Source organism: Sorghum bicolor, chromosome 2 (genome assembly GCF_000003195.3).
Source record: "Sorghum bicolor cultivar BTx623 chromosome 2, Sorghum_bicolor_NCBIv3, whole genome shotgun sequence".
Taxonomy (NCBI): domain Eukaryota; kingdom Viridiplantae; phylum Streptophyta; class Magnoliopsida; order Poales; family Poaceae; genus Sorghum; species Sorghum bicolor.
In genome coordinates this window covers 17,750,634-17,772,508 of record NC_012871.2, presented here as the reverse complement: position 1 = coordinate 17,772,508, position 21,875 = coordinate 17,750,634, and the positions used below count along the sequence as shown (strand labels likewise).

Below are 21,875 nucleotides of genomic sequence, written 5' to 3'. Positions count from 1 at the left end.
TATATATATATCTTTAGCTATAGGAGGTATAAATGCCTCAGGAGAGAACCAGAAATACCAAATACATTGAGAGATTTGAGGGTGTCATACAATTAAGCTTTGAGTTTTATTCTGAAAACATATAAAAACTCTGGAATAATGGTTTTGTAAAGAATTTGAGACATAGTGCTTGACCTAATTGTTCTGTCTTCTGATTGCTCAAGACTCATGCAAAAGCTATAAAGCCCCATGGTTAAAGGTAAAATGGGTAAGTTTGAAGATGAGAGCAAGTATTGACTAATCCAGAGGAGAATCTTTGTTTGGGAGCATGTGTACTAGAAAATAATGAAAACATTATAGCAACTCTTGATCCAAATACATATACTGCTTAGGCTTAGTTTGCCAAGGGACTGGCAAAAGATAAGCTTGGGCGAATTATTGACGGTCGATAACGTCAACTTTTATTATAACTTTAAACCTTAAGGAGATCATGAATACACACTAGTATAGGGTTTAAACTAACAATTTCCATGAGTTCTGTATATTTTGTATTTTCCAGGGTGAACTTTAGGAAAGCTGCAAAAGAGGGACTCTAATGCAAATTAAACTTGGAAATGTATCCGCCATGGGAAACAGCGCGAGAGGATTCACGAATACTCTAGAAGTCACCCGACGCGAGGGGGGAGCCAGCGGCTGCCAGGTGAGGACGGCTGGACCCACCCTAGCGCCGACCGGCCCCTTGCTCTAGGGTTTGGTGCCCCCTTCGAGAAGCTTCCTCCACCACCTTTGAGAAGTCATCTCAGCCCTTGGTTAAGTCGGTTTGATCCGACGGCGCGCACGACTCCCACCGGACTATAAATATGTGGGAAAACCCCCCTAGAGACACACCTCATTATTCATCAAGGCCTCAAGCCATCAAGCATCAAGCGCCTTCAAGTTCATCAAAAGCCTTCTAGTTCATAGTTCTAGTTAGTTAGATTAGAAGTAGAGGAGATCTAGTTCTTCATTGGGATCTAAAGCCTCTGGTGTTGGTCTAGAGCACAAGAGTTCGGTAATAGTTCTAGTTCTACTTTATAGTATTTCATTGTATATTAGGGAGACTTTATTCTTAATAGATTCATATGTTCTTAATTACATTAGTCATTGTCTACTTTGGTTATATGTCTAGGATAGTTGGTTTGATCTTATTGAATTCACGTAATGCTCGTATAGCGTTTACCTAATCGATCATTGGGTAGATGATAGACAATATGTAGACATGGTGTCTAGATATCTTGTTTGTCTATGAGAGCCCCCTGACGTGCTGGGTCGTGTGGTAGTCTGCGTAGGTGACAGCTGTGTTGGTTTCTCTATAGTCCACCCTCCATACGTAAGGCTAGCATGGGCACGGTCGCGAAGGAGGTGACGGTTGCATCTTAAAACCCTCATTAGTTGATGCCTCTTTACACATAATTATGATTTAGGATTAAGTTAACAATGATTTCTAGATGTAATTGCACTAGTTAGAGTTATTCGTTGGCGTAGTTATAGAATTATCTTAGATTCAACTCCCTAGTTTATCTATTGACTAACTAATATTATGCCTAGTAGATGCTCTGATGATTATCCTTATTTATGATACTTGATGATTATGTTATCATTATTATTTACCTATATTAATCTTGTGACCTCTGCCTGCTATGAGTAGATTATAAGACTTAGGTAATATCATTTATTCATTCTTATCAATATAATAGATATAGTTTAACCCTTAGCCTTCCCAGTGGTATAAATATAAATTGACAACCTAAATACTTCCCTAGGTAAAATGCTACAATGGTATAATTATTTGTCCGCTTGTAGAACCCATTTAGTTTATAATTATATTCGTATATGTTATTCTTTGTCTTTATAGTAGAACATGTGAATCTATATTAAATTTCTAGCAATATAATTAGGGATGACAACCTACTTTATGCTTAGGAATGTTAGAGTGGTTTATTGCTATTTGACAAGTTAATTAAATATTGTGCATTTCTGGTGTTGTTACTAGGAGTAGGGTTTATCTCTATTTTTAGTGATGACGGTAGTAAATGTCAACACTTGTGTTGCCCAACTACTTATGCTCCAAGGTCCCTAACCGTTAGGATAACCTTGTTCAAGAAACCAACCCTTCTGCAGTAAGTATTCGATACGAACCTGCCTAGTCAGAGCAACTCCAGCAGTAGCCCCCAAAACTAGGCCCCTACTTTTAATTTGGATGCTCCACTTACTTCTTAGGGCTCAACTTTTTTGCTACAACTCCAACAGTGGCATCCAAATTTGGACCCCCAAACCTATTCCAGAGAGAATGACAGAAGGGACCTACTCGTCATTGTCTTTTTCTTCTTCCTCTTTCTTCTTCCTTTGGACAGGGACACAATTAGAACATCGAGCCGGTTATCATAGGGTATCATGCATATGCAAGGAAATAGAGAGATGGAGCATGCGCTGGGGCTAGGACACGCGATGGAGGATGGGGGCTGTCCTGTTGGGCCAAGAGGAATGGGGTTTGGGGGAGAAATATGGGCGCCCAACCAAATATGGGGTCTGGAGTAGGAGCCCATCTAGAGTAATGTTTTTAGCTTGAGCACCCATATTTAGCTATTGGGGATTGAGTAGGGGCCCTGTTGGAGTTGCTCTCAAAGAAAACCAGTGGCACCCTAATTTCATAGACCTACCACCGATTGTACAAGACACATGACAGTACAAGGTTTGGGGGAGCATGCAACTTAAACATTGTTGAGGGATCGTTCTACTTCACTACCACGTGCATGTAGACAAAAACATGATCGCATATGAAAGTAGAACATAGTAAGAACGACATTAACACCACCACACAGATATGACTTGGTATATCCCATTATCACTTTGGGGATCTCCATCTCCATATCTATCTGTTCATTATGGTGATCTCTATCTTCATAATCCATGTACGCCATCCTCCACTAATGATTCCACCAAGACTAGCTATCCCTAACGCAAGGCAGTGAATTAAAATTACATAGTCACGGGTAGGATCATCACAGATTGGCATGCAGGCCATCAGGTGGACAATATCTATGAATTTATTACATAGATGCATCACATACACATAAGGGCTATACCAATCATGAATCCCTGTAAAACAGAGTTAACCAATTCGGACGTCTAAACTTGCAGGGTCAAAAACTCTATTTTTCTGGCCTTTTTCTCAATTCTAATTTCACCGAACATGGTTTCACCAACGAAAATTGGATGTAAAATTTTTTTTCTCTACAAGTTTAATTTAGAGATCGTCTCAATCTAAGTTACGGATCAAAAGTTACGGCTGTTTTACCGAACAACACTTTTCTCGGCAATCCGTCGCCTCGCAGTAGATCCCATCTACTACCGCCACGCATCACATAAGCCCGGCACTTGACCTAGGGTTCAATTAGATCAATCTGATTGATCTCTATCTTACCATGACTGGATTTACATGTATCACTTAACTCGGATGATGGAATTCCGACCGGTATGAGTAGATCGTTACAATACCACCATAGCAAAACCATGAACCAAGATCAGAGACTCATCTAAAACTGCACATATCTCTATAAGTACCCAATCGAATCTATAACAATGCAGTAATGGCTTTGATACCACTGATGGATTATGAGGACGCTATACTAGCTAGGAAACAAAAAATTCGACCTCATAAAATAGGATCAACTGCAAGTTATAGATCACGGGATTACCACTAGACGCGCAGGTACAGCGAAAGCGACTCAGTGTAGTCGTGCACATAGTAGTAGTGCCGTGCAGCTGCGTGGTCATCCACCATGCCAATCCCTCACCCGCGGTTCGTCCTTGTGCTCCAGATGCAGCACCTCTGAGGTATCCCACACGGCGAGGAAGAAGCGTTGCGCCTTTGGACTGCTAGGTCCGTGAGGAGCAATAGGCGCGAGCGTAGGTGAGCGGCAGCGGCTGCCTAATGGCGTGGGATTAACCCTAGCTGTGCCCCCTCCCTCTCTTATATAGGCATCCTCCAATCAGCCTCGAGTCAGAGGCCCAATTAGAAACCCTAAGCCTTGTCTAATTCGGGTCCAACCTGAATTAGGTTTCTAGCCCCTTAAGCGTGTGACCCTATAGGTTCACGTACATATAGACATGGGCCGAGTACTCCTACTCGCCCAATAGTTGACAGCAGCCTCTAGCAAGGTGTGACAACTCCTATATGTATGCAAAGATCATATTAGACGAACCACTACTTACATATACATGTTATTCCCTTGCCACATGATATTTGGTTCAACTCGTGGGTTAACACTTAACCCAAGAACGACCATGCATTTGTTGATCCCATCACTTGAGTGATCCAGTGATATCTCTCTCACATAGATAGGGGCAAGTTCCATCTTGATCATCTATGTCTCACAGCATGTTTCTCGACAAACACGAACCACCTTTATAACTATCTTGTAACAGAGTAGCATTTAATAGTCCCTAAGTAGGTCGTTTCACATCTTGAGAACATACGACAATCTCATGTCTAAGGACATAACATACATGATGTATAAAGAGATAATAAGAACATCTCATGTTGGGTCAGTCTAGCCCCATGTCATACATTTGCCCACATTATTAGTTTGACATCTCTATGTCTATGACTTGTGAAACAAAGTCATCAACTAATACATGTGCTAATCTAATATTCATGTGTATCCTCACACGAACTCTGATCAAGGACAACGTTAGAATAACCATACAAGTAAAAGTGTTTCACAAACAATTCACATAAGTGTTAATCAATACAAGTTTGTCTATAATAGATATTCATCGAAGTCATAATATATGTCATGGATACAATCGTAATATCATCATCTCTATGATTACCTCTAGGGCATATTCCCAACATCTTGGGTGTGTGGTGAGGGTCGAGTCGACCGAGCAGGATCTACGACGAGTCTTGAGACAAGTCTTGCCGAGGGACGCTACCTGGGTGTTCTCCACGAGAGATACCTGTGGCGGGTACTTGTGACAGAGAGAGGTCCCGGAGTGGAGTGTCTTCGTGGGACAAAGCACTGGGATGGGAGGTGCTATTTAGCACAAGGTAGCTAGATGTCCCGTCGAGTGGGGCATCGGTTGGTCCCTCGTAAAGATGTCCTGTTTGGTCACCCTAAGGATTGACATGTTTTGTGGCCAGATCTTAGAAAGCCTTGCACCCCACTTGCTCTTATGGGAAGGAGACGGATGTATGACCAGCTAGGGCGGTGCCACTACTACTAGGTTGTTGGTACATAGTGTAGGAAGGTACGGGCATGAGGACCCACAGCCTCCTAAGACAGCGTAGTGACCTTTGGGGCCCCGGTACTACGCCTCAAAGTCTCTAGTGGTACTCCGGTATGGTCCCAGTTCTGAGTAGTAGGGTGGCATCGTGTTTAGTTGGAAGGCAGCCCGGAATCAGCCTAGACGAGGGCCTTCGTCGATGATGGTGATCTTGTGGTTAGTGCAAACCTCTGCAGAGTTTTGGTTGATCGATCGATACATATGCCAATTCGTCGGCTATGGACCTTTTCTAAGTACAGCTTCACTTGAGTAGAGAGAGAGAGAGAGTCTTTTCTATCTTCCCTGGGTTGTGTTGGACCTAGCGTTGGCCGTTGAGGCAAGGCACGAGCGAGACTCGTACTTGCGCCTAGAGAGCGAGAGTGTGGTGAGATGTGTGTGATGGGATGGATGTGTGGTTGAGATAGATTAAAACTGGATAAATTATATTATAAAATATTGATAAACTTGCATAGGAAAACTACAGCCATATATAGGCCTCTTGATCTACCGTTTGCATTCCAGTATTAATTGTAGTACTGGAAATTGTTTAGCAGGTTTTGGATGTGATCTACGATGATAACTACGGAGAATAGAAGGATTAGGTGCTTTCATTCCTGCACTCAAGTTTGATTCGAAAATAAAGGCTACGCCCGCTGATAAACTACGCTGACTCTGATGATTGCCTGTGAAGGAGGAGCCTTCACCGCTGATGTGCTACATCGACTCTGATAAAGACCCGTGTGTGTTTCCGCTAGAAAAACGATGTAAATAGGTTTGTTGACCAAGTGTTGTAAAGTCAATGTGTTGTAATTTGGTTTTCCACGATGTATGACTATGATAATAGCTTATATATGATAATGTAATGGCTCGATTATAGGATTATAATATTATAAAATTTTCCCTTTTATGAAAAAATCTAGGTAATTTCACATACCGTTAGCACGGACACTATACTAGGCTTACTAGTTAAGCTTATTTAGTCCATAATTTAATAATGTACTCATGATGGATTAGTTAGGCTTAATAGATTCGTCTTGTGAATTATTCTCTATCTACACAATTAGTTTTATAATTACTTCATGTTTAGTTCTTTTAATTACAATCTAAACGTACCATGTGGTCATTGGATCCGAATCAAAGACATACCCGATCTCCACCTCCGTACTCCAGGGACACCGGTACACCAGCTGTCCATACCCATCTCCATCTCCGTACCATGCAATTATTACTGTCCCAGTACACCAGCTGCAGCTGGTCCGGACGCCCACTCCGTTGATGGAAGCCGATGTCACAGAGGAAATCCTCCATGAGCCTGTAGCTAGTTCCGCTGCGATGTGATTCACAAGTGGTTTGGTGGCCGAGCACCTTCGGGGAGGGCAGATCCACGAGGCCAGACTCAGGTCTTGTTTAGTTTAAACAAAAACCAAAAAGTTTTCAACATTTGTCGTCACATCGAATCTTTCGTCACATGCATAAAGCATTAAATATAAATAAAAACAAAAACTAATTACACAGTTTACCTGTAAATTACGAGACGAATCTTTTGATTCTAGTTATTTTATGATTGGACAATATTTGCTACAAACAAACAAAAGTGCTATAGTATCGAAATCTAAAAACTTTTCGCATCTAAACAAGGCTTCAAACCTCCTCCACAGCGCCCTCAAAGACATGGTAGCTTAGGCGTAGGCTCGTAGCTCATCATATGTGGCCCCAGAGGCAATGTTGAGTGGCTGCTGTAGGACCCCCGTCAGCCCGTGAAGTGTACAGGCGCCACAAGGAAGAGGTGCTTGATGTACTGGTTCCTCCACTCGAGCGGCGTGTTCCCTAGGAATTCGAGGGCAACCATTCCCTACCGGGAAAATGGCCTTTAGTCTGGGTTCCCAAACCCTGTAGTTCTAGTTTTGGGTATTGGGATTATACAATGAGAACTAATGGTTTCCAATTTTAGTGATGGTTTAAGTTGTGGAGATTCAAACTTAAAACCTCTCAACTCAGCTCTTGTACGCATTGTCATCTCAACTCCACCATACATCTGACATAAACAAGATACATTGTTTTCCTTTTAAATTTACTTGGGAGGTAGCTTTAGTCTAAGTTTAAGACACAAATCAAGACTAAAGTTAGTTTAGGTTTAGTTGTCTTAAACTTAAACTAAAGCCCTCCCGCATTGACATGCTTTGGTGTTTATTACAACCAAAACTAAAGAGTGGAATTTAGTTCTGGTTTATATTGCAAACCGAGACTCAAGGTCATAATGCATCCTTTAGCCTCGATTGCAATTTTAAATCAGAGCTAAATACTTTTTGGCCATGGACTAAAAGGTTGTTTCTCTACCAATGATTCCTCCGTAGCTGTGAATAAAATCACAAAAAAAAAAAAATCTCATGATATATATGATCATCACATAGGACGGACACAGCAAATTAAGGAGAGCCACGTTTATTTGACAAGCGAAAAAAAATTGCGGTCTTTGCTTTTTCCGAAGCACTGCACCGCGTGTACTTATTACAAGTTCATCAGGCAACGAATTGAGTGATTGACAAAGCGATTGAATTGCGACCACACCACGACCGTTTTAAGCACAAAATGAATTTAACCTATGAAGGACTCTGCCGATTGACCTCAAGAATTTCTTGAATGACATTGTCCAGGGCAAAATCATCCGTGACAATCGAAGAATGCTGGGCCTTATTGATCTTGATGGATCTGAACTGCTCCCTCTGTCCTGGCTGCCGACCCATCTCTTCCTCAAACGCCAAGACGCTGACCAAATTGATCTTGCCATCTCCATCGCCGTACACTACCGTCTCCGGCGACGCATCGAAGTCGTCGTCCCAGTATCCCAGCTGCAGCGGCGTCCTGTTGCCGACTCCGTTGATGTACGTCATGGGCACCATCGGCGCCACGAAGTTGTCCATCTTCGGGACGGCTCGTCGCCGGAATGGCTCGACGGCCTCGCCGAAGCCGACGGCGGAGAGGAAACGCTCCATGTCGCGCGCGGTGTAGTTCCTCTCCCTGGTGACCACGAGCGGCCTGCTGCGCCCGAACACGGCCGGCGACGGGAAGTTCATGATGGCGCTCTCGAAGCTCCTCCACATGGCTCTCGTGGTCAGCCGCAGCGGCGCCGGCGGCGGCGTCGGCGGCGGCGTCGTTGGCACGAAGAGGATGTTGGTTCCGGAGGCGAAGTTGCTCAGTGGCTCCATGAACCCGGTGGAGAGCGTCGGCGCGACGAGGACGAGGTGGTGGATGTACTGGTTCCGCCACGGCAAGGGAGCGTTCCGGACGAACTCGAGGGCCACCATTCCGCCGAAGCTGTGCCCCAAGATGACGGCTTTCTTGCGTTTCCTCTCGCTCGCGGCCTCGACGAGCTCCGTCAGCTCCTTGAAGTAGCGAGAGTACACCTGGGATGTCTGGCCGGGAGCCGGCGGTGCGTAGCGAAAATCGTAAGGGGCTCCGAACATGGTGTCCCCTTCACGGTATCCCTTGTTTTCCAGTACATGTTTGAGCTTTCCGAGGCACCAGTCTCTGGAGAGAACGGGTCAGTTTTTTTATAAAAAAAAAATGGAGAGTATATTTTATTGATTTGTCTGCATGCAGATTGGAAGGACGACTCACGACTTGAGAGGGATCTTTTGGCTGAAGGCTGTTGTGGAGCCGAAGTTGGGCACTCGCGTCTCGACGCCGGGCAGGTTCCGGTAGTCGTTGGTGGAAGGATCATAGACGAGGCGCATCTGCTCCAGGAAGCAATGCACGTAGTCGTGGTCCGCCAGATCTGAGGCGTTCTTCCACAGCTCGAACCATCCCTTGCCCTTCATTGCGCCGCAGCGTGGCTCTGACGGTCGGTACGCCTCGGTGAGCCGTGCCTCCAGGTCGCTGCAGCCCATCCCGGGCAACAGAATCACCGGGTGGAGGTGGAGCTCGCTGCCGACGACGCCGGCATCTAGGTGGCCTGCCGAGAGGTAATCACGGAGGGCTGGTGGGAGCACAAGCACAAGGAGAAGCAGAGGCAGGACAAGAGGAGTAGACAAGGCCATGGAGTTCTCTTGTTTTTGCCTGGTTGCTAACTAGCCTAGTGCATGTATTGCAATTCACACAAGGTATATATATATATATATATATATATATATATATATATATATATATATATATATATATATATATATGATTGTGTGATCGAGACCATCTTTAATTTGCCGACTGCTACGTACTTCTACTGACTACGATGCTTGGGAAAAATTATTTGGAGCCTCAAAACTAATTAAGTGTGTGTTTGGTTGGGTTGTGGCTTTTGAAACAGCTGTTGTGAGCTATGGGCTGTGGAAAAGCAGCTGTCGGAAACTAGTTGTAGAAAAGTAGAAGGTCGTTTGGTTAGAGCAGCTGTCAATGTGTAGGTTGTGTAAGGAATACCTGTTATACCCCTCGAGGCCTAGAGACATGTTTATATGAAAATTACTTGTAACAAAATAATTTGTTCACCGATTCTCATTAAAAGGACTATTTAAGCAAGATAAAAATAATTTTCATAGTTTTTTCATCCAACGAAGTGATTGGTTCATATAAATAGAACAATATCAATGAAAGGGCTTATAGAAAGATGTCATCCGTCAACATAACTAGCCTCCTCTCGCACTAACCAAAGCATCTGTTATCCTAGTACGAATGGTATTCATGGTGTCCTCGTGACTTGCCAAAAATAGCATGCATATCTTCAAGAAACTTTGGTCCATGCTTTCAAAACTTCACATGACTTCATTTGATTCCTTTATCAAGATTGTTGCATCTCTAAAATTTAAAAAAAATAAAAATTAGCAAGGCACCACAAAAACAAACAATTGACAAAATATATTTACAATGGCAATGCAAGGTGTTCATCCCACCATTCCTTCGGCAGTCAACAGTTTTTTTCTCTACATCCCATCCAAGCCTAGTGGTAAAATTCTTGAACTCTATAAAAATTGTCCTTCTTCAAGATATCTAACTTGTTCAATTATTTTTTTTGTTTGTTTATCACCGGATTTATCTGCAAACTTGGATCGAGTGGTTCGATCCACTCCCTTCCTCCCGTCTGTCCGACCCTAGCTCCTTGCCACCGGTCGCTGAGCTACCGCCCGCTGCCTCGGCCCCGCCCCCCGCCCCCGCCTCCCCGCCTACCAAGGAGGAGGAGCAAGTAGTCCATAGTCATTGATGCGGAGGTGGCCGAGGAGCAACAGTCCAAGATGTCGTTTCAATCGCCGAGCAGCGAGGCCAGCAACAGCAAGAATACCATGGTGGTCTCCAGTGCCGGAGTGAAGGAAGAGCCAGAGCAGGGAGGCGTGGCCCATGGCGGCAGAGGATCACCCGGCGCAGGAGCTACGGTGGCCAAGCAGGCAACCCAAGCCTTGGAGCGGCCACGGATCAACATCAGCGTCGACGTGCAGCTTCTCCCCTGCATCGTCGTCGAGTGCCGCCGCCCCCTCAAGCCTCCCGTAGTCAAGGTATGATGTCACATCCACCAAATCTATAGGCAGCAGATGCGTAGTAGATAGTTTGTTTCCTTCAATGTCCTTGTGTAGAACAAAGATTTGATTATTTTGCACCACGGATTGATGGATGTGCCTTCATCCATGTGGCTGCAGTGCGAGGCCGGGCACCTCCTGTGCGGCGCCTGCCTCAACGGGGGCCACTGCCGCAAGTGCGACCGCGCCAGTGCCTTTGCGCACTGCGGGCCGGAGCTGGATGTGTTCATCAGCGACGCCAGGGTGTCGTGCCCGTTCAACTCCTATGGCTGCGGCACCTCCATCATCTACCATGTGACTGCCACACACCAGGACACATGCGCCTACGCGTCGTGCCAGTGCGCGGTGCCTGGGTGCCCCTTCACGGCCACCCTGCCGAGGCTCCGCGACCACCTCGTCGTCGACCACGGCTGGCCCCTGCACATGCTCCTGGCCTACGGGAAGGCGCTCCCGCAGTCCCGCTCCGCGTTCTAGGCTGGAGCCGCAGCACCACCACTACCGTCTGCCGGTCGTGGAGGGCGACGAGCGCAGCCTGTTCTTGCTGTCTGTGTGCCCGTGCGGCGGTGCCAACGGCGTGGCAAGCTGCGCCGTCTCGGTGTCGTGCGTCAAGAAGAGCGCCACCGCTGAGGCTGGCCCACGGTTCACGTACATGCTTTGGGCCAAGTCCCCGGCAGCACCACCACAGCAAACCATTTCCAGATGAGTCCAAAGAAGATGCACGTCACTTGCTTAGTATGTATACCTAAGGTGGGTCAAACTGCAATATCCATTGGTGCACCGTAGGGCTGAAAGTTATTTAAATGGAGTATGTGGTGCTCCTATTGACACCAAATGAGTTGGTGGATCGGCTGCTATTTTGAGGTGACATCGCCATGCTAACCATGCTAGCAACAGCAAAACAGAGCACGCACGCAGCAGGCAGCACGGCCGTAGACGACCATGCCTGGAACCTCTCGCGTTTGCTGGAGCAAGCGGTAGCGGCGCGAATCGCAGCGTATGGCCGGATTTCTGGGAGAAGCTTTCGAAGCTATGGAATGTGACTAACGAGATGGGGAGGTCGCAGGGAGCAGGAATGATCACCGAGGCTTTACCAAAGGCAGAGGAGCATCGGCAGTAGCTGCCTGCCGGAGCAAGCTCCGCACGGCAAGGGCAGCTAGGCCGGGGACTTTGCTGCTGCCTCTACCTGGATAAGAGATGAGAGAAGCAGTTTTAGAGATTAGAAGTAGCTGCTGAGACGTACAAAATATTATAATATGCTTCAAAATTAATTAGAAACTAATTTTGGGTCCACGTATTTTTTTTTGTTTCGGTGCATAACTTTCTACCATTTCCTTCCTCCTATTTTTAAACCATCAGATCTCGAAATGAAAGGCTTCTATTATTTTCGAGCGCCGTAAAATTTCACATATTTTAAAAGGATAATGAAGAAATGTATGGTGGATACAATTGAAGAAATTGCGTTTTGCTTTCTTTATTGATTTTCAACAGAAAGACCTGCCATGATATAAAAATAAAGGGTAATGTCCGATTGCTTATCAACGATGAAATCTATTGCCGTACCTACTACTTTCTCTAGTCTATTGTACTTCTTGTTCTTCATTGCGACAGTGAGGGGCAGGGTCCTAAAGGCGGTTAGGCCAATCTTAGGTACTCCATTGCCGCTGCTTACACTGAATAGAAAAGTGCTTGGAGTGTTAGGTTCCAAGAGTTCTCTACGGCATTTATGATAGGACTCTCTCTTAAGACATGTTTTTCACATCTCATCGCTTGAGGCACATGTGACATATTTGTGTGTGAACACACTTTTGACGACTCTACAAGGGACAATCATCAAGACACACAATGATGTCGCCATCCATCACGACTGGGAGCAAGATCTTGAAACCCGGAGAGTTTAGCACCGAGAACATTATGAAGCTTTAGTTTTGAAGAATTGTTAGAAGACCATTGCCAAGCTTTTGAAGCATACTAAGTAGAAGCAGGAATGTGAAGAGGAAGAAAAGAAGATGTTTCTTGCCAATCATTGGCCCCGCAAATGTTGGGAAGAGCACCCTGGTTGAGCTTGCTTGCATCGACAAGAGGGTGCCTCATCACTTCTCAAAGATCCTGCTTCTCAGTCGAGGTGATCATGCAAATGGCGCAGGTGTGATCAAGCATGAGAGCCGTGTGACCTCGGCTGGATTAGGCCGGGTACCAACCATCATATTGATCTGAAATGCTGGATAGCTATATCAGCCAAGATTTGTGGCCAAGGTTATACTCGGTTGCAAAAAATCGCTTTGCACAACCCAGCAAAATCATTGTCATGTTAACTCTAGTGGTAAATACCAGGATTTTCAATTTCAATTAAAAACTAAGCCACCATCGAAATTATCGAATTTAGTAAATTTTGGGTGAAATTTCATGAAATTTTTTAGAGACTTAGACACAAAGTATGATAACTATATATTGAGTAGAAGAATATATTTTTTCCAATCAGGGGTCACCCCATTTCCATTACTAATAACAGAAATACAACAGAGAGTTTGATAGCAGTTCAGAGACACAAGAGAACAGAATGCTACACACAAGAGAACAGAATGCTACAGTAGCTACGGAGGATTGAACCCCACCAGTTTGATTCAACCCAGGAACGCTTAACAATAGTTATCATGATCATAACAAAAGTGTTGGCTTTGGGTAGCAGCTCTGCCAATCACTTCGCACTGCTTTTGCATGGCTCCTGCACTCTCTTATGTATTGAACCTAACTTATCACTCATTAACGCCCACACTATTCTATATGACGTCCTGTTCATACGATGCTACATATGGTCACTTATAATGTAACAGATTTTATACTAAACCTGGTTATTGTATATAATTATGATTTTCCACTGTGTTTTGCCTGTAAATTGTTTCCACTCGATACGCAGGTATGTACCATTTCAAGTTTTCAACTAGTTTCTGATAAAACGGAAGTGAAATCGGTGTCTGACATAACATAGGTTCCTGGAGCCGCATGGCCCTTGCAACCTACATAGGGAGTTCATGAAAAGGAACCCATGTACTTCTGCTCCACATCTTGTTCATCCTTGGGCGCTGACCAGACCAATGCTTCTCTAGTTCTCCCAGTAGTGAACCAAAACAATTTCTGGTCACGGATACCTTTTTGTTAGCAGTAGGCAAGGGAAGGAGAATCAAGGAAGGGGAAATCAGACGAACAGCAAAGCAATAGATCGAGGAACATATACGGTAGTAAGAGTGCTTAGCAAGTATGAGAGTTTGGTTTATAATTTTCTGATGTCCTCTCTCTCTGGTTTGCCTTATATAACATATACATGGGCGGATGCCCCACCATGCACACAGGCATGCTCACAACCACTCGCTACTCGCTACGCGCGTGTTGGGCCTCCGAGTACGTGAGCCTGCTCTTGGCCCATGGAGCTCTTCTCTTATATTGGGCTGGATGCTGACACTTTTAGTTCTCACAAGAAGTATCAAATTGTGAAGGAAAACTCGGACTCAATCAGTAATAATCCTAGCTACAATACATAGCGGTTGACCTCACCTGTAATATATGTAAGTTTTTGTGCAGTTTCCTGCTTGTTAGCGAATGCAGCAGCATGCATGTGTCTACCAGATTCATGATAGAGTTATGACTCCTCTGCTTTGAGTTTTCCTTTTCCAGGTTTGCTGGCCTGTAAACAACTACCAGTATTCTGAAAGCAAAGGCAGCTTAATTACGTACTCCCTCCATCCTAAATTATAAGTCGTTTGACTTTTTTTACTCCAAATTTGATCACTAGTCTTATTCAAAAAATTTATACAAATATAGTCAAATTTAAGTAATTCTTGAAGAACTTTTATTAATAAACCAATACACAACAAAAAAAAGTGATATTTTATACAAAACTTTGAATAAGACGAGTGGTCAAACTTGATATTAAAAAACTCAAACGACTTACAATTTGGGATGGATTAAGTACATAATATTCTGGGCTCTCCCTTGTGAATTCTGATTCATATATTGTACCGAAACCACTACTACTCTAATCGCATTGCATTACAGTAATAGCTGTACAGAAAACAAGAATATCGATGCTGTTGTATGTAATCTGCTACCGTGAAAGGGTCGATCACACTCTTTAACATCAAGAACGCTAATTAAAGCTCGGGTACAGCAAAGTCGCAATCCAGCGTGTGCTCCAACGACAGAGGCAGCCCGTGCGCGTGCGGTGAAAGCTTGGCAGCCTCCATCGGCAGCAGCTCTGACTGTGAACAAGCCGGCGAAGGTATGTGAAGCAGATCATGGTCTTGCTCCTGCTCCAACGACGGCGTGCAGTCCGTGACATCCGGAACAGGGTCGTAGCTTGCACTAGGCAGAAGAACACCGGTGGCCGTCAGCGTCAGGACGTTGGAGCCGAGCGTCGTCGCGGCGTACGGCACCTGGTACGGCGGCAGCGGCGGCGGCGACGGTCGGCCGCCGCCGTAGCACTGAGCTGATGGAAACGGAACGGTCGGGACTGGTGGTACGAGCAGAGCGTCGGAGCCGGCCGTCGGATCTGGAACAGCATGGGACGACGACGGTGGTGGATCATCGCACGTGTGTGCCTCCAAGTAGGTGACCTCCAGCTTGGACGGATCCGCGTCGCATTGCTGCACGTGCTTCTTCGCGGGGCAGCCCGGCCGGCGGCCACATTTGTAGTAACTCCTGCAGCAACCATCATATGAATTTTAATACAAAACTAGTTTCTGTCCCCCCTGGAATCTCTTATAGTCCGTACTTGACAATTTTTGAATGCTTGTACTATGTGCTAATTGCAGAACATAGGGCATAATTGTACAGTAAGTACTCTTACCTAATATTAAACATATTTATTGGTTTTGGCGTGCTAGAGATTTTTGTTGATTTATTTTTAAACTTAGTGCTTTATTTTAGATTATGCTTCATAATGACATAATCTGTAATATAGTACATTCTAGGAGTCTTAAGATAAATTAAGATAAAATATAAAAGACACATGTATTCTTATTTTGTTTTCTAATTAGAATATTATATTTGAGGATAATTTTTGAATGCTATAATACACTATATTAGATGACGGGGAAGTACGTGAATAGTTTAGATAGAAATATTCATGACTAAAGAGATCTTATTTTTCCAATAATGACACAACTCGGTCATTAGAAGTAACCAACTAAATCTATTTACTACTAATATTAATGATTAGAGTGTACAGAATTAATTAATGACAGGATACTCCAGTGAATGGTTGAATACTCTGTTTTAATTTCCATGAGAAATTCTTAACTAACTCGGCTACTGATGGGATTAACATAAAACTAATAAAAGAGAGTCAGTAATTTAGTAACGCATGAAAAGAATCCGAGATACCTTGGAAATCTGGCGCCCAGAATTTCCTTCTGCCCGTATTTCCTCCATGTGTACGAATCATGAACTCCATTCTGTAGCACTGTCATCCGGGATGCAGCATCCATCCTGGATCATGAAGAGGTCAAGACTCAAGAATACCACAGAGGTGAGGTGACTGACGAGGAATTCACAAACTAGTAACTGAAACTACTAGCTTTGGTGTAACACTAAAGTCAATTAGCACAGGAACTGATGATAAGTGGAGTAAAAGGTGGGCGGCTGGCACCTGGCCCGTTGAGAAGTTCTCCTTGGCGCTGCTGATCTCCTGCCGCCGGCACCGGCTGGGCTCCTGTTGGCGGCGATGCCGGCGGTCGCTGGCTGCCCACCGGTGCGGATCCGCAGAGAAGTGATCGCTTGACACAGTGAATCAGTGATGTCCGACAGGACGGCGTCCACGTCGCCGCCAGAGCACTCTGCACCGGCGCCATAGCCTGCTCCCGCCGCCGCCGCCGGCAGCAGCTTGGCAAGCAGTGCCTTGAGATGGTTGGTTGACTTCTGACCAACTCACTGCACGCTTTATCTTATCCTTAATAATTAGCACCTGGTTCATTCTCCTAGAAATATATGAGAACATTTTTTGTTGTTAAATGATACGATTCTTTTTTAAAAAATAAATCAAAAATACTTGACTCAAGGTGTCCGACGCGTGTTTTAGCGTTCGGACGGACGTGGCGCAAGCTCCTCCACTCCCCGCATTGCCTTATCTTCTTTCCTTTTCTCCTCTACGCAGCCCACTCAAGCGTCGCATGCTCCATTCTCCGTCGCTCGCCGCCGCGGCACCGCTCGGCGAGCACACGCGCCCCCTCTCGGCTCGCCAACGCCACGTCCGTCTAGGCTGCTCGTCAGAACGCTCTACGCCCCGTGACGCCTGGCGAGCCACCCCTCCCTCTCTCCCTCCATCCTCCCCTCCACGCAACGACCTTTGCGTGCCTCTATGTCACCGAAGTGTGGGCGGCACGACAACTTCCGGCAAGGAGAGCACGCCTCCCTCCCTCCCTGCTCTCTCCCTCGCTCTCTCATCTCTATGCATCCAGAGACGATGACGACGGCATGGCTTCAACGAGGTAGGTGGGGACGGTTTTGGATTCGAGGCCTCTCTCCCCTTCCTCCTCCTCTAGATCTGCTCCTCCACCTTCTCCTCCTCCCTTACTCCTCCTTCCTCCGGATCTATGGGATGTGGTGGTGACTCGGGTTCCGGCGAGCTCTCCGCGGTTCAACTCTTCACCATGTTGCAATGGCTTTCTTCGTGTGTTGCATTAGGTATGGGTTGATGTTGCAATGGTTTTCTTCGTTTGTTGCATTAAGTCTTTATTGATGTTGCAATGGTTTTCTTCGTTTGTTGCATTAGGTCTCGGTTGATGTTGTAGTAGGCTAGGGTTCCGACAAGCTCTCTGGGTTGATGTTGCAATGGTTTTCTTCGTTTGTTGTATTAGATCTGGGGTGATGTTGCAATGGGTTTTTTCGTTAGTTGCATTAGGTCTCAGTTGATGTCACAGTAGGCTAGGGTTCTGGCGAGCTCACGTTGCTTGATGTTGTAATGGTTTTCTTCGTTTGTTGCATTAGATCTGGGTTGAATGTTGCAATGGTTTTCTTTGGTTGTTACATTAGGTCTCGGTTGATGTTGCATCCTACTGTTGCAGCAGCAAAGAGAGGGTGGCAAGTTGGGGCCGGGCTTTGGGGGTGAGCTAGCGGCGGGCGAAGGTGCTAGGGGGCCAACGAGGTCGACAGAGGGGGCAGATCCCGTACGCGCGAGGCCTGGGGCGGGTGCGATCCACTTCTCCCATGCGCGTGGGGCAGGGCGGGTCTATACTTTTCTTCTTTTGTTCGGGTGGACGGGGGCAATATGAGGTCATGCAGGGGCAATGTAGGATATGCTTTTTCTTCGGTCATGCAGGGGCAATGCAGGATATGCTTTTTCTTCCGTATAGGTGCGGGGACTATGCTGACGGAGGGCGTTCGATGGGATTCATTCCCATCGGATGTTCGGGCGCGAGTATGACCGAAAAAAATTACTTGCAGATGTCAGGGCACAGTAGCAGCTTCTACTTATTTGTTTAATACATAGAGAAGCGCGATCATCTACAGTGCAGAGGAGGAAAGAAATTTAAGGTGCGCCGGAGTTGGAGGCTCTTCGATTAACACTGTTCACCTGATTCAGTGATCAGAGGGGTGCAAGTGCAATTCCTACATGTTCTGTAATGTACCTCAGACCTTCGTAGCTTGTTCTGCTAGGTCCTTGTGAACGACGTAACAACACGCGGCATGACGAACTATACCTTTCGTCCAGCGCTGAGCGCCGGCGCCTGCCGCGGGCGCCGCCTCCGTGCGTGTCGTGGCATCGCTTCCTCCATGGGTATCGGCGACGTCAGCTGCTTTCTCGTAATTCATTTTGTGCCACAACGGTTAGGTATGCAATCTACGGCTATCGTTTCCTGATTAAGATTCAATATTGGCCTTGTTTAGTTTCAAAAAATTTTACGAAATAGACACTGTAGCACAGTACAGGCGCCATGGCCAGCGATTGGTATACAGCCACACAGATGATGAACACGGGTTAGTCGTTGACAAGTCGAGGTAATTCACCTATATGAATCCACATATATCACGTAATATTTTTATGGAAGCCTTGAAAAAGTTTGGGCTGGTACCCTGTTTGGGGAAGTCATGTAACTCTTTTCACCTGTATATAGGTCCCTTTTGTATTTTCATGTGCACAAGAAACCTCTTGTAAACTTTTTCCCTTAGAAATTTGTGTTTGGGTACAGAAAATTCTTTCTGAACACTGAGAAAACAAAAAAAATGGCAGAAATAGCCTACACCCCCGTTACGACAAGGGAGACTGAAATCCAAATCCCAAACATTAATAGCAGGAGCAAAAAAAAAAATTTGTAGCCAGGATTATTTCTTCTCGTGTCTGCCAAATTAGATTCGAACATAATTAGAAGAGCAAAACAGGCTATGAGCTTCATCAACAGAAATTCAGTACTCATATTTGTCATCAAGGAGCTTCCTGCACCTCCAACAGAAATTCAGTGCTCATATTTGTCATCAAGGAGCTTCCTGCACCTCCTGACGACAACAATGCCTCCCGAGGCAGCAGTTCGATCATGAACCGGAGTCGAGATTTCACTGCCGCAGCGAAATTTCTCCTATGCGCCCCGTCGGCGTCAATGGCTGGGCTAGCCGGAGAAGTTGTTAATATTTATGCACTTGGTTTTTGTTTAGTGTACAACAAAATGGCTTGAAATAAGTTTAATTCTCCCTAATAAAAGTAAAAGGAAATAATGCCGTACCCTATCATCATGAAATTGTCATATGTTATGTCAATAGTCTGAATGCTAAATATTGTTGTAGCATGGAGCACCTCAATTCAGTTCAGCAACACCAAATGTTGGATTTGAACACACATACTTTTCTCTAAATAGAACAAGAAACGCGATGAAATAAGTTCAATTCTGCCTAATAGAAGTAAAAGGAAATAAGGCCGTACCATATCAGCATGGAATTATCATTCGTTCGTATGTCAATAGTCTGAATACTAAATATTGTCGTAGCATGGAGCACCTCAGTTCAGTTCAGCAGCACCAGCTAGCTGAAAATTCAGCTGCTGCTGATGCTGATTCTAATTTGTTATGAGAAAAAAATATTGCTTCGTGTTTGAAAAATAGTGCTGATAAGTTCAAGCGAACAGGATTGCCATATAGAAACTACTATGAAAACTATAGATTGGAACTAATACCATGACATATGAAAACTGTTAGGATATTAGACAATTTCCATGTCATTTTAATTCCATAAATTAACAGTGTGATGATGACATATATGATATTATTGATAAATATAAACATGGCATGAATCATAATTACGATATGTAAATATGATCCATAAAGCATATCAAACATCAAAATATGTCATGGTATATAACTTTCTGTAACAGTACCAAACATAATATAGCTATTGAAACAGATAAACAGATGTACTGAAACAGACAAGCAGATACTAGCGAAACAATAGAACTGTAGAACAGAGGCATACACGCAGAACTTAAACATAGCAGGAACAGACAATAGATATTTTGCGAAACGATGAAACAAACCTACTAAAACAGATATGACACAACTACTGAACCTGCATGACAGAGCTACTGAAACAGAGACAGAGCGACGTAAAACTGAGGGAAGACGAACAGATCATACCCTGAGACTCGCGCATTCAGATTTCCAAAACTTTGTCCTTCCTCGATCGCCATGGAGTAGAGACGAAGGTGAAGACGACGAACCAATCATCGGGAAGGAGAAGACGGCGACTGGCAACACCAAGAGACCTCCGGGAAGAAGATGAACAACATCAATGGAGTTGGGCAGTCGCGTAGACGCTCCCCAAAAACCTAATTGCCGATCCCCCGTGCAAGGTCTCGAACGGCAAGGGCTCCGGAGGCACCTGCCCTCTCGCTCCTCTGTGCGCGCGAAGTTACGAGATGGGGATTCCTACTTTACAACGGAACTGTGATCTGTGTGTTCTCTCTTGTTGTACTAAGGAGACGAGTCTCCTATTTATCCTTATGGCTGGAGAGGAGAGGAGGAGAAGGGACTCCCCTGCTGGCGGCTGAGGAGACGGGCATCTGAAGGGTTTTCACGCGGAGTTTAAACTCCCTCAATTAATTATCGAAACACCCGCAGATAATGAGTTGAAACTCCCACATAATTGAGTTGAAACTCCCGTACCATCAGCCAGCCACTCCAACCCTTGGACTTGATCCTATTTGGTACAATATATATATTGTCCATAATTACACACCATAGAGTTTATTGATTTATTAAATCTAAATGGGTCTAATCCATAATAAATCCAACAATCCCCACCAAACTCTAGGGTTTGTAATGATGAAGCATCGTAACCACAGTTCTTTGATATATCAGTGTTTCGATGGAGACTGTTAAGTTAAACATCCATCTAGAACAAGAGTTTCACCCACTTACAACTGAACAATGGACTATGCCTTGAATTGACAGCTTTGTGCGAGATGAGGTCCACTCAAGCCCTTTGCTGATACTTGGCTGCACAAGGCATCCCCGTTGTTTGAAGCATATAAGTCACACTTTAGTGCCTTTCATGAGTATTTAGGGATTACCCAAGTCCCATAGACTGTGACCAGCAGTCTGACTCATATAGGTGTTTTCCTCAAAAGATGTTCTGTAGGCCAACATCTCATCTGTATAAGACTCTTGGAATACATTAAGGTAAATACCAACCTGCCTTACAGAAGGAAAGTTGTACATCAGAGATAGGTTCAAAAGGGAACTTTCCTCTCAATCTACTCATAGCTTGTTTCACCACTCTACTTCACGGGATCTCCGATCACATAGAGCAGGTTACCACTACAGTAGATTAACTTGTGGGTCTCATACCCATCTCTCTCGATGCACTTTCTATCACATTACGTGACAGTTCCTTAGTGAATTGATCTGCCAGATTATTCGACGTATGGACATAGTCCACCGTTATAACTCCGGAGGTTTTCAACTTTCTGACAGATTTTAATCGTCTCTTAACATGCCTTGTAGACTTCATTTTATTCCTGGAACTGTTGACTTTAGTAATCACAGTTTGGTTGTCACAGTTCATGGATATAGCCGGTATCGGTTTTTCAACTACCGGTAAATCCATGAGGAATTC

The 21,875-nt window shown here is 44.9% G+C and overlaps 3 protein-coding genes across 3 annotated transcripts; 1 reads left to right on the top strand and 2 right to left on the bottom strand.

The window, feature by feature from the left end:
- Window positions 7,713–9,343, bottom strand: LOC8061656 (lecithin-cholesterol acyltransferase-like 1). Its single transcript, XM_002459763.2, has 2 exons — window positions 8,905–9,343; window positions 7,713–8,814 (listed from the first exon to the last, which is right to left on the bottom strand). Exons 1-2 carry the CDS (start codon window positions 9,321–9,323, stop codon window positions 7,887–7,889), a joined length of 1,347 nt encoding a protein of 448 aa, XP_002459808.1. The 5' UTR covers window positions 9,324–9,343; the 3' UTR covers window positions 7,713–7,886.
- LOC8059764 (E3 ubiquitin-protein ligase SINA-like 10) lies at window positions 10,506–11,258 on the top strand. Its single transcript, XM_021453411.1, has 2 exons — window positions 10,506–10,763; window positions 10,842–11,258. Exons 1-2 carry the CDS (start codon window positions 10,506–10,508, stop codon window positions 11,256–11,258), a joined length of 675 nt encoding a protein of 224 aa, XP_021309086.1.
- LOC8061655 (WRKY transcription factor 6) lies at window positions 14,679–16,793 on the bottom strand. Its single transcript, XM_002459762.2, has 3 exons — window positions 16,426–16,793; window positions 16,161–16,265; window positions 14,679–15,476 (listed from the first exon to the last, which is right to left on the bottom strand). Exons 2-3 carry the CDS (start codon window positions 16,262–16,264, stop codon window positions 14,930–14,932), a joined length of 651 nt encoding a protein of 216 aa, XP_002459807.1. The 5' UTR covers window position 16,265; window positions 16,426–16,793; the 3' UTR covers window positions 14,679–14,929.

What these genes read in the sequence shown, in the direction of transcription:
- LOC8059764 (XM_021453411.1), top strand. Translation starts at nt 10,506, where the DNA reads ATGTCGTTTCAATCGCCGAGCAGCGAGGCCAGCAACAGCAAGAATACC. An exon ending in TCAAGCCTCCCGTAGTCAAG is followed by an intron (nt 10,764 to 10,841) that starts GTATGATGTCAC and finishes GTCCTTGTGTAG; the next exon opens with AACAAAGATTTGATTATTTT.
- LOC8061656 (XM_002459763.2), bottom strand. Translation starts at nt 9,323, where the DNA reads ATGGCCTTGTCTACTCCTCTTGTCCTGCCTCTGCTTCTCCTTGTGCTT. An exon ending in CAAAAGATCCCTCTCAAGTC is followed by an intron (nt 8,815 to 8,904) that starts GTGAGTCGTCCT and finishes CGTTCTCTCCAG; the next exon opens with AGACTGGTGCCTCGGAAAGC.
- LOC8061655 (XM_002459762.2), bottom strand. Translation starts at nt 16,264, where the DNA reads ATGGATGCTGCATCCCGGATGACAGTGCTACAGAATGGAGTTCATGAT. An exon ending in CTGGGCGCCAGATTTCCAAG is followed by an intron (nt 15,477 to 16,160) that starts GTATCTCGGATT and finishes TGGTTGCTGCAG; the next exon opens with GAGTTACTACAAATGTGGCC.